At 47.6% G+C, this 13,365-nt stretch overlaps 1 protein-coding gene across 1 annotated transcript in view; it reads left to right on the forward strand.

Moving 5' to 3' along the window:
• The window catches only part of LOC123766095 (uncharacterized), a 902,969-nt gene that overhangs the window by 474,551 nt on the left and 415,053 nt on the right, over positions 1-13,365 (forward strand). The window contains exon 28 of the mRNA XM_069321294.1: positions 4,543-4,687. Within this exon, the coding sequence (XP_069177395.1) occupies positions 4,543-4,687 (145 nt within the window). The remainder of the gene's footprint in view (positions 1-4,542; positions 4,688-13,365) is intronic.

Consider the following 13,365-nt stretch of genomic DNA (forward strand, 5'->3'; position numbering starts at 1 on the left):
ATTATCAGGTTTATGTTTTGGTTAGGAGTAGTGCTTTTTACTCCTTTACGGATTATTTCTTTCATTATTCTTTCCTCTTTTATATGATCACTGTGCATGGTTGATTTGTAATATAATTTTGTTGGGGGTGTTGTGGTTTCTGTTCTAGGTTCTGAATTATACCAACGGTCCAAGTGTCTTCTTATAGCTATATAAGATATATAGAATAATATATATATATATATATATATATATATATATATATATATATATATATATATATATATATATATATATACATATATATATATATATATATATATATATATATATATATATATTATTCTCCGTCCTCGCCATTGTGGCGAGGACGGAGAATAAACACAGTCCACGCTTACAGTATTTAAGATTTTCACACGATCTTCCTCGAGCACTTCGGAATCACAACTTTATACTTATTTCTCTCAGTTACTGAGCAATAAAATGACGGATTGCTCCTGGTGAAGCCGATGATTCACGATCACTTTGTACAGTCCAGTTGCACCTGTTAGGTGGCGCATGTGACGGCACAGACTTCACGTATCTTCGTTATTTCTAACCACTAGTGGCGATCCGTCACTGCAGGATTCTGCGACTACAGCGGGGGACGGCGTAAGGTCGATATAGGCTGGCTGGAGGTTGAAATGGAAGGAAGAAATCCAGGTCTTGGACAGGACCAGATCTTCCACGTCGTGACAGCACGACTACCAAACACAGGATGCCCGACTTGAGCGGGTATCTCAAGGCCGCAGCGTTTTGGCGCGAGAATTCCAGTGGCTCCTATGGTGCCAGGCGCTAGACCAATCAACTCCTGGGAGGCCTACGGCGCCGTGCCACTACCAATGGGGTCGGAACCGGCTGGTGACGTCACGTCACCAGCAAGGGAAGCCATTAGGTACTTGAGAAGGTGCCTCTACTCTCCTCTCTTTCTTTCCGTTGCCATGGGCCAAAGTTACAGAATTCAGGGTAAACCTGTAACTATACACTGAGCATACCTCCGACAACAAGAGTTAATTCTTTGGAATGCTGAAGGCATCCCCATTCGAATGAGATGTAATTTCGACCTCTTATCTCCACTAACAAGAAAGATAGGATTTTGTGCACACCCAGTGCACATCTCTGAAATTTTCTAAGGCCAAAAACCATTTTCTGCTACTACATAATAGATGTAAGCTAGCTGAGAAGTGGGTCAAAATCCAACTTTTCACAGCAGCATCTTGGGTTCTTTACCAGAACCGGTGATTTGGGTGTTTTTTATCTGTCGGCATGCCTTCTGGGGTGATGCTCTGATCAGTACCAATGGCCGCCTGCTGCAACTTTTCATTATCTCTTCTGAATTCCGGAGCTCCGACTAATATTGACTCACACCCAGTCCTGTATCGATCTTTCCGTCTGCTCGTCCTCCATTTATTTAGACCTGTCACGGAGGGTTCTTGATAACCTGCATAAGTGACCCTTTCCCATCCTTCTCACCCTTTACTCTTTCCGTCCTTCTCTTGCATTCCCTCGGTGGCGATTTGATAAGGCGGACTACAATCTTTTCATTCTCAATGCTCCTCTTTCCATACTCTCCAACCGTCCTCTCTTTGTCAGGCCCTTCTTTTTTGCAATACCCTCATGGACGCAGCTCTCGTGTCTATTTCTCGCTATGTATCCAGTGGCACATGGAACTTCTTTCCTTTGTGGAATTCAGACTGTGCTCAGGCTGTTTGCAGTAAGCGTGCAGCCTGGAATAAATATCGGCGCCGATTTACTCCTGATTCTTTTCTTTGGTTTCGAAAGATGAGTGCATTGGCCTGTAGGGCCATCCTTACTTCTAAATGAGGGAGTTAGCGATCCTTTGTCTGCACCATTGTAGACACCCCTCTCACTCAGGTCTGGAAGAAAGTTGCTTTCAGACCTGAGGAAGCCATCCACACCCTTACAAGCAATCCAGAAGAATGCTGATAAGTTTTTTCAGACCTAACCTCTGTCCTTTTTCTCCATATTTCTGTTGTTTAGAATCCGGTGTTAGTAGCGACTGCATTGGGTTCACTCTTTTCTGTCACTGTTCTGGTGCGCACCTTCTTCCTGCTTTCCTTTCTCGTAAGCCCCTTCTTGAGTCTCGTAACTTGGACTTTTCCATTTCCCTCCAGCTCCCCTATAACGATCTCTCTCTCTTGGAACTCCACTCTGCCCTGTTCCTCTGTGGTTCTATAGCAGGAGGCTCAGACGACGTTCATTACGAGATGCTTCGCCCCCTCTTCCAGGGGTGCGTTTCATAATTTACTGAGCATTTACAATCTAATTTGGGAGACGTCGTCTATCACTGAAGATTAGCTTGCAACAAGATAGCTCTTCTAATTTGGAAACCCGGTATTCCTTGTCCTCTCGTAAGGATTTTCGTCTTATTGCCCTGACGAGTTGTGTCTGCAATCTCTTGGAACGTATGGTAAATGTACGTTTTATGTGGTTCTTGGAACATTGTCGCATCTTTTCCCGCTATAAATTTGATTTTTGCAAGTGTCGCTGCATAACTGACGTTTTGGTGGACCTGGAGATCTTCATTCGTTCTGCCTCTGCAGCTAATCCCTCCGTAATTGATGTTCTTTTTGACTTAGAAAAGGCTTATGACACTCCATGAAGGTACAATATTTGGTCTCACCTTCATTCATCTGGCCTTCATTGCAATCTCTAGCTCTTCTTTTCTGGCATAATTTCTCATCATGCCTTTCAGCAGAGACATGATGCCACCTTTTATGTTTCCTGTCCCTAATTCAAACATGTTCTCCAGGGCAGTTTTTTTAGCACTGCTCTTTTTCCTTATTGTCTTATGAGGAAAATTAAGTACCTTTAATGGTCTTACTTCTTCCCTTCCCTCTTCTTTTTTGTCTTTTATGTAGATAATCTCACTCTCTGCTGGCGGGGTGGATGACTCCCCTTTCCTCTAGTGCTGGCTCCAACTAGCTCTGTCCTTCTGACTGATGCTGTATCATTCTGGGCCAGCAATCATGACTTCACCTTCTCTATTTTAAGACGTGCTCTCGTCTCCTTTCTGGTAGTGTAATGTGGTCCAACATTATGATAGTGTCATGTGGTCCCACATTATGATAGTGTCATGTGGTCCCACATTATGATAGTGTCATGTGGTCCAACATTATGATAGTGTCATGTGGTCCCACATTATGATAGTGTCATGTGGTCCCACATTATGATAGTGACATGTGGTCCAACATTATGATAGTGTCATGTGGTCCCACATTATGATAGTGTCATGTGGTCCCACATTATGATAGTGTCATGTGGTCCCACATTATGATAGTGTCATGTGGTCCCACATTATGATAGTGTCATGTGGTCCAACATTATGATAGTGTCATGTGGTTCCACATTATAGTAGTATCATGTGGTCCCACTTTAGGGTAATGGCACGTGGCCCCACTTTAGGGGAGTGGAACGTGGTTCCACATTCTGGCAGTCTTTCTACCATAAAGAAACTTCCACTTTTTGCTAGTTCCTGCTGTGTTTTCCCAAGTATCTCTCCTCTAGTTTGTCTAGTGTTGTCTGCGGCACCACTCCTCTCCTGTGAGTCCTGGATGTTGTGCTGCCCAGAACTGTGTGCCCTGACCCATCAGTTCGTGCTGTGAGCTCTTTAGTTTTCTCCCATACCAGGGCTGGATGCCAAGGTCTTCTATGGATTTTGGCCAGAGTTCACTGAGTGATGAGCCACATGACCCTCAGGCCCTGTGCTCCAGGTCCTCAAACTGCTGGGTATGCTGGGGCAAACACCCTCAAGCGTGTTTCCATAGCAGCATTTCGGTCCGTGTCTCAGTGGATCTATTTAATGATATTTATTTCAAGTCTATCAGGCTGTCTGCTCTCTACCTTTCCGTTTCTGGACCGTTTGAGCTGTTAGCAAAGTTTCCGTTGAACTAAGAGCTTTGTGCTTTCCCAGTGAGGTTCCCGGGTCTCTTAGACTTTGTTATATGCATTTCCTCTTGGTACTACGGGCCTCTGGATGTTGTCAGTGATTGTCGGCCCAGATTGTGGGTTCTGGTCTCCTGCTCTGGTGGTCTGAGTCTCAAGGCTGTGCAACCTGGATTCTTGGGTCTCGCAGCCTTGTGACTTCCTGCCAGTTGTGGTCACCCGTTCCCTCGTCTGTCTGCTTTCCTTGTGGGAAATTTACATCAATATACATAAAATGTATATTTTATTGCCACTAGATAAGCAACCTATTCGTACGCAATGTAAGTAAATGAAATAAGTTACCAACACTTGTTGAAGACGATGAGTTACAACGTGGCTGAAGAAATGATGACCAAACCACATTTCAGAAGATGGAGTAGCGACGACGTTTCGGTCTGACTTGGACCATTGGACCTGAAGCGTCTATCACACGACTTGATAGTGGTCCTTGACGGACCGAAACGTCGTCGCTTTTCCATCTTCTGAGTTGTGGTTTGGTCATCATCAATACATGTTAGTGAGTACAGTAAGAACTACTTGTTATCAACCTTTCCCCCTTAGCACTGAAGATAATTCCAGGTAAAGTTGTGTTGGACCACGACCAGTGTACAGGTGGATCTGTGGATGGGGAGGTGAAGTGGGACGCCCGGGGCGACGCCTCCAGGACCCTCGCCCTATCCTCCCTCCTCAACCTCCCCAGGGATGGCCAGCCTTTGGAAATTCGGTAGGTAATGGCTAGGTCTATAAAAGGTTGTTGCCTTTCATGTAATTTTGGATTAAATATGTTTTTATGATTAAAAATCTACAATATAAAAGAGAATTTGTCAATATTTGTCTGTCTGTTCACACTTGGATGGTAGATGCTTGGTGCTAGCCTCACTAAACTTTGCAGGTGAGGATAAATGGTGTGAGGTATGGAATAGATGTAGGCTGGTTGGGCTTGGCCTAAGTTATGTGCTTTAGGAAATATTAATATTTATAGACAATGCGATTTTCATGAAGTGTGAAATATTCGGGGCGATTTCCATATAGTTTTTAGTGATCATAATATTTTTTATCTGAGACCCTTACATTTCATTCAGTGCTTCTTAATAATACATTTCCTGAGAGAAGGGGAAAGTACAGGGAGGCTGAGGGGAAGGGCAAAGGGGAGGACAAAGGGGGATGGGAGCAAAGAGTAGAGAGGAGGAGGGGGGGAGGAAAGGATTGCAGGAGGGGGGGGGGCAGTGCCCATTGGAAAAATGTATGTTTCTTTCATACATTTGTCAACATACTATTCAACAGGTTGACTAGTTCAGCAGTTTCCAAGGAGGATGTTATTAAACAAATAGTGAAATTCAAGCCAAACAAATCCCCAGGGCCGGACGAAGTGTTTGCCAGGGTTGATGGAGCAAATAAACCCTGTCAAAAACCTGTATGCCAGGGTTTGTCATTGATGGAGCAAATCAATGACAAACCAGGAAACCCAATTATTTTTGACCTTGAAGAAGCCTTCGAGCTAGCCAATGCCCCAGCTGCACTATGCTGCCTGGCGAACAAGGAAATCAAAAGACACTTTGACAGCACTCCCACACTCGTCAGTCTATGACAGTACCCCACACTCGTCAGTCTATGGCAGTACTCCCACACTCGTCAGTCTATGACAGTACCCCACACTGTCAGTCTATGACAGTACCCCACATTCGGCAGTCTATGACAGTACCCCACACACTCGTCAGCCCACGACAGTACCCCAACACTCGTCAGTCTACGACAGTACCCCAACACTCGTCAGTCTATGATAGTACTCCCACACTCGTCAGTCTATGACAGTACACCCACACACTCGTCAGTCTATGACAGTACTCCCACACTCGTCAGCCTATGACAGTACTCCCACACTCGTCAGTCTATGACAGTACTCCCACACTCGTCAGTCTATGACAGTACTCCCACACTCGTCAGTCTATGACAGTACTCCCACACTCGTCAGTCTATGACAGTACTCCCACACTCGTCAGTCTATGACAGTACCCCACACACTCGTCAGTCTACGACAGTACCCCCACACTCGTCAGTCTATGATAGTACTCCCACAATCGGCAGTCTATGACAGTACACCCACACATTCGTCAGTCTATGAGAGTACTCCAACACTCATCAGTCTATGACAGTACTCTCACACTCGTCAGTCTGTGACAGTACCCCTACACGCGTCAGTCTATGACAGTACCCCACACACTCGTCAGTCTATGACAGTATGCCCACACTCGTCAGTCTATGACAGTACTCCCACACTCGTAAGTCTATGACAGTACCCCACACAATCGTCAGTCTATAACAGTACTCCCACACTCGTCAGTCTATGACAGTACTCCCACACTCGTCAGTCTGTGACAGTACCTCCACACTCGTCAGTCTATGACAGTACTCCCACACTCGTCAGTCTGTGTCAGTACCCCCCACACTCTTCAGTCTATGACAGTATCTCCACACTCGTCAGGCTAAGACAGAACTCCCAAACTCGTCAGTCTATGACAGTACTCCCCACACTCGTCAGTCAATGACAGTACTCCCACACTCATCAGTCTATGACAGTACTCCCCACACTCGTCAGTCAATGACAGTAAACCCACACTCGTCAATCTATGTCAATATTCCCACACTCCTCAGTCTGTGACGGTACCCCCACACTCGTCAGTCTATGACAGTACCCCAACACAATCGTCAGTCTGTGACAGTACCCCACACAATCGTCAGTCTATGACAGTACCCACACACTCTTCAGTCTATGACAGAATCTCCACACTCGTCAGTCTAAGACAGAACTCCCACACTCGTCAGTCTATGAATGTACTCCCACACTCGACAGCCTATGAGAGTAGTCCCACACTCGTCAGTCTGTGACAGTACTACCACACTCGTCAGTCTGTGACAGTACTCCCACACTCGTCAGTCAATGACAGTACTACCACACTCGACAGTCTATGACAGTACCCCCAAACTCGTCAGTCTGTGACAGTACCCCACACTCGTCAATCTACGTCAGTACTCCCACACTCCTCAGTCTGTGACAGTACCCCCACACTCGTCAGTCTATGACAGTACTCCTACACTCGACAGTCTGTGACAGTACTCAGACACTCGTCAGTCTGTGACAATACCCCAACACTCGTCAGTCTATGACAGTACTCCCACACTCGGAAGTCTATGACAGTACCCTACACAATCGTCAGTCTATGACAGTACTCCCACACTCGTCAGTCTTTGACCGTACCCCCCCCCACACTCGTCAGTCTACGACAGTACTCCCACACTCGTCAGTCTATGACAGTACTCCCACACTCGTCAGTCTATGACAGTACTCCCACACTCGTCAGTCTATGACAGTACCCCACACACTCGTCAGTCTACGACAGTACCCCCACACTCGTCAGTCTATGATAGTACTCCCACACTCGGCAGTCTATGACAGTACACCCACACATTCGTCAGTCTATGACAGTACTCCAACACTCATCAGTCTATAACAGTACTCTCACACTCATCAGTCTGTGACAGTACCCCTACACGCGTCAGTCTATGACAGTACCCCACACACTCGTCAGTCTATGACAGTATGCCCACACTCGTCAGTCTATGACAGTACTCCCACACTCGTAAGTCTATGACAGTACCCCACACAATCGTCAGTCTATAACAGTACTCCCACACTCGTCAGTCTATGACAGTACTCCCACACTCGTCAGTCTGTGACAGTACCTCCACACTCGTCAGTCTATGACAGTACTCCCACACTCGTCAGTCTGTGTCAGTACCCCCCACACTCTTCAGTCTATGACAGTATCTCCACACTCGTCAGGCTAAGACAGAACTCCCAAACTCGTCAGTCTATGACAGTACTCCCCACACTCGACAGTCAATGACAGTACTCCCACACTCATCAGTCTATGACAGTACTCCCCACACTCGTCAGTCAATGACAGTAAACCCACACTCGTCAATCTATGTCAATATTCCCACACTCCTCTGTCTGTGACGGTACCCCCACACTCGTCAGTCTATGACAGTACCCCAACACAATCGTCAGTCTGTGACAGTACCCCACACAATCGTCAGTCTATGACAGTACCCACACACTCTTCAGTCTATGACAGTATCTCCACACTCGTCAGTCTAAGACAGAACTCCCACACTCGGCAGTCTATGAATGTACTCCCACACTCGACAGCCTATGAGAGTAGTCCCACACTCGTCAGTCTGTGACAGTACTCCCACACTCGTCAGTCAATGACAGTACTACCACACTCGACAGTCTATGACAGTACCCCCAAACTCGTCAGTCTGTGACAGTACCCCACACTCGTCAATCTACGTCAGTACTCCCACACTCCTCAGTCTGTGACAGTACCCCCACACTCTTCAGTCTATGACAGTACTCCTACACTCGACAGTCTGTGACAGTACTCAGACACTCGTCAGTCTGTGACAATACCCCAACACTCGTCAGTCTATGACAGTACTCCCACACTCGTAAGTCTATGACAGTACCCTACACAATCGTCAGTCTATGACAGTACTCCCACACTCGTCAGTCTTTGACCGTACCCCCCCCCACACTCGTCAGTCTATGACAGTACTCCCACACTCGTCAGTCTAGGAGAATATCCCCACACTCGTCAGTCTATGACAGTACACCACATTCGTCAGTCTATGACAGTATTCCCACACTCGTCAGTCTGTGACTGTACCCCCACACTCGTCAGTCTGTTACAGTACTTCCACACTCCTCAGTCTATGACAGTACCCCCACACTCGTCAGTCTGTGACAGTACACCCACACTCGTCAGTCTATGACAGTACCCCACACTCGTCAGTCTGTGACAGTACTCCCTCACTCGTCAGTCTGTGACAGTACACCCACACTCGTTAGTCTACGACAGTACACCCCCACACTCGTCAGTCAATGACAGTACTCCCACACTCTTCAGTCAATGACAGTACTCCCACACTCATCAGTCTATGACAGTACTCCCACACTCGTCAGTCTGTGACAGTATTCCCACACTCGTCAGCCAATGACAGTACTCCCACACTCGACAGTCTACGACAGTACCCCCAAACTCGTCAATCTGTGACAGTACTCAGACACTCGTCAGTCTGTGACAATACCCCCACACTCGGCAGTCTATGACAGTACTCCCACACTCGTAAGTCTATGACAGTACCCCACACAATCGTCAGTCTATGACAGTACTCCCACACTCGTCAGTCTGTGACCGTACCCCCCCACACTCGTCAGTCTGTGACAGTACCCCCACACTCGTCAGTATATGACAGTACCCCCACACTCGTCAGTCTATGATAGTACTCCCACACTCGTCAGCCTTTGATAGTACTCTCACACTCGTCAGTCTGTGACAGTACACCCACACTCGTCAGTCTGTGACAGTACACCCACACTCGTTAGTCTACGACAGTACACCCCCACACTCGTCAGTCAATGACAGTACTCCCACACTCATCAGTCTATGACAGTACTCCCACACTCGTCAGTCTGTGACAGTACCCCCACACGCGTCAGTCTATGACAGTACTCCCACACTCGTCAGTCTATGACAGTATGCCCACACTCGTCAGTTTATTACAGTACTCCCACACTCGATAGTCTATGACAGTACTCCCACACGCGTCAGTCTATGACAGTACTCCCACACTCGTCAGTCTGTGACAGTACTCCCACAATCGTCAGTCAATGACAGTACTCCCACACTCGACAGTCTATGACAGTACTCCCACACTCGACAGTCTATGACAGTACTCCCACACTCGTCAGTCAATGACAGTAAACCCACACTCGTCAGTCTGTGACAGTACTCCCACACTCGTCAATCTACGTCAGTACTCCCACACTCGTCAGTCTGAGACAGTACTCCCACACTCGTCAGTCAATGAAAGTACTCCCACAATCGATAGTCTATGACAGTACCCCCACACTCGTCAGTCAATGAAAGTACTCCCACACTCGTCAGTCAATGACAGTACTCCCACACTCGTCAGTCAATGAAAGTACTCCCACACTCGATAGTCTATGACAGTACCCCCAAACTCGTCAGTCTGTGACAGTACTCCCACACTCGTCAATCTACGTCAGTACTCCCACACTCCTCAGTCTGTGACAGTACCCCCACACTCGTCAGTCTATGACAGTACTCCTACACTCGACAGTCTGTGACAGTACTCAGACACTCGTCAGTCTGTGACAATACCCCAACACTCGTCAGTCTATGACAGTACTCCCACACTCGTAAGTCTATGACAGTACCCTACACAATCGTCAGTCTATGACAGTACTCCCACACTCGTCAGTCTTTGACCGTACCCCCCCCCCACACTCGTCAGTCTACGACAGTACTCCCACACTCGTCAGTCTATGACAGTACTTCCACACTCGTCAGTCTATGACAGTACTCCCACACTCGTCAGTCTATGACAGTACCCCACACACTCGTCAGTCTACGACAGTACCCCCACACTCGTCAGTCTATGATAGTACTCCCACACTCGGCAGTCTATGACAGTACACCCACACATTCGTCAGTCTATGACAGTACTCCAACACTCATCAATCTATGACAGTACTCTCACACTCATCAGTCTGTGACAGTACCCCTACACGCGTCAGTCTATGACAGTACCCCACACACTCGTCAGTCTATGACAGTATGCCCACACTCGTCAGTCTATGACAGTACTCCCACACTCGTAAGTCTATGACAGTACCCCACACAATCGTCAGTCTATAACAGTACTCCCACACTCGTCAGTCTATGACAGAACTCCCACACTCGTCAGTCTGTGACAGTACCTCCACACTCGTCAGTCTATGACAGTACTCCCACACTCGTCAGTCTGTGTCAGTACCCCCCACACTCTTCAGTCTATGACAGTATCTCCACACTCGTCAGGCTAAGACAGAACTCCCAAACTCGTCAGTCTATGACAGTACTCCCCACACTCGACAGTCAATGACAGTACTCCCACACTCATCAGTCTATGACAGTACTCCCCACACTCGTCAGTCAATGACAGTAAACCCACACTCGTCAATCTATGTCAATATTCCCACACTCCTCAGTCTGTGACGGTACCCCCACACTCGTCAGTCTATGACAGTACCCCAACACAATCGTCAGTCTGTGACAGTACCCCACACAATCGTCAGTCTATGACAGTACCCACACACTCTTCAGTCTATGACAGTATCTCCACACTCGTCAGTCTAAGACAGAACTCCCACACTCGGCAGTCTATGAATGTACTCCCACACTCGACAGCCTATGAGAGTAGTCCCACACTCGTCAGTCTGTGACAGTACTCCCACACTCGTCAGTCAATGACAGTACTACCACACTCGACAGTCTATGACAGTACCCCCAAACTCGTCAGTCTGTGACAGTACCCCACACTCGTCAATCTACGTCAGTACTCCCACACTCCTCAGTCTGTGACAGTACCCCCACACTCGTCAGTCTATGACAGTACTCCTACACTCGACAGTCTGTGACAGTACTCCCACACTCGTCAGTCTGTGACAGTACTCCCACAATCGTCAGTCAATGACAGTACTCCCACACTCGACAGTCTATGACAGTACTCCCACACTCGACAGTCTATGACAGTACTCGCACACTCGTCAGTCAATGACAGTAAACCCACACTCGTCAGTCTGTGACAGTACTCCCACACTCGTCAATCTACGTCAGTACTCCCACACTCGTCAGTCTGTGACAGTACTCCGACACTCGTCAGTCTATGACAGTACCCCCACACTCGTCAGTCGGTGACAGTACCCCAACACTTGTCAGTATATGACAGAACCCCCACATTCGACAGTCTATGACAGTACTCTCACACTCGTCGGTCTATGACAGTACCCCATCATTCGTCCATCAATGACAGTACTCCCACACTCATCAATCTGTGTCAGGACCCCCCACACCCTTCAGTCTATGACAGTACATCCACACTCGTCAGTCTATGACAGTACTCCCACACTCGTCAGTCTATGACAGTACTCCCACACTCGTGAGTCTGTGACAGTACCCCTACACTCGTCAGTCTATGACAGTACCCCACCATTCGTCCATCTATAACAGTACTCCCACACTCGACAGTCTATGACAGTACCTGAAAACTCGTCAGTCTGTGACAGTACCCCCACACTCGTCATTCTGTGACAGTACTTCCACACTCGTCAGTCTGTGACAGTACCCCTACACTCGTCAGTCTATGACAGTACTCCCACACTCATCAATCTGTGTCAGTACCCCCACACTCTTCAGTCTGACAGTATCTCAACACTCGTCAGTCTATGACAGTACTCCCACACTCGTCCGTTTGTGACAGAACTCCCTCACTCGTCTGTCTATGACAGTACTCCCACACTCGTCAGTCTATGAGAGTACCCCCAAACTAGTCAGTCTATATCAGTACCCTCACATTTGTCAGTCTATAACAGTACTCCCACACCCTCCAGTCTCTGACACTGCTCCCACACTCGTCAGTCTATAACAGTACCCTCACACTCGTCAGTCTATGAGAGTACCCCCAAACTAGTCAGTCTATATCAGTACCCTCACATTTGTCAGTCTATAACAGTACTCCCACACCCTCCAGTCTCTGACACTGCTCCCACACTCGTCAGTCTATAACAGTACCCTCACACTCGTCAGTCGTCAGTCTATAACAGTACCCTCACACTCGTCAGTCTATGACAGTACCCCTACACTCGTCAGTGTATGAAAGTATCCCCACACTCATTAGTCTATGACTATACCCCCACACTCGTCAGTCTGTGAGAGTTCCCCTTCATTCGTCAGTCGTTGACAGTACCCCCACACTCGTCAGTCTTTGACAGTACCCCCACACTCGTCAGTCTATTACAGTACTCCCACAATCATCAGTCTGTGAAAGTACCCCCACACTTGTCAGTCTGTGACAGCACTCCCACACTCGACGTCTATCACAGTACCACCCACACTCGTCAATCTGTGACAGTACTCCCACACTCGTGCAGTCTGTGACAGTACTCCCACACTTGTCAGTCTATGACAATACTCTCACACTCGTCAGTCTATGACAATAATCCCACACTCGTCAGTCTATGACAGTACTCCCACACTCGTCAGTCTGTGACAGTACCTCCACACTTGTCAGTCTATGACAATACTCTCACACTCGTCAGTCTATGACAATAATCCCACGCTCGTCAGTCTATGATATTACTCCCCGCACTCGTCCGTTTGTGATAGCACTCCCACACTCATCAGTCTGTGACAGTACCCCCACACTCGTCAGTCTATGACAGTTCTCCACCACTCGTCTGTCTATGACAGTGCTCCCACACTCGTCAGTCTATGA

The sequence above is a fragment of the Procambarus clarkii genome, chromosome 9 (assembly GCF_040958095.1).
Source record: "Procambarus clarkii isolate CNS0578487 chromosome 9, FALCON_Pclarkii_2.0, whole genome shotgun sequence".
In the NCBI taxonomy this organism is placed as follows: Eukaryota; Metazoa; Arthropoda; class Malacostraca; order Decapoda; family Cambaridae; genus Procambarus; species Procambarus clarkii.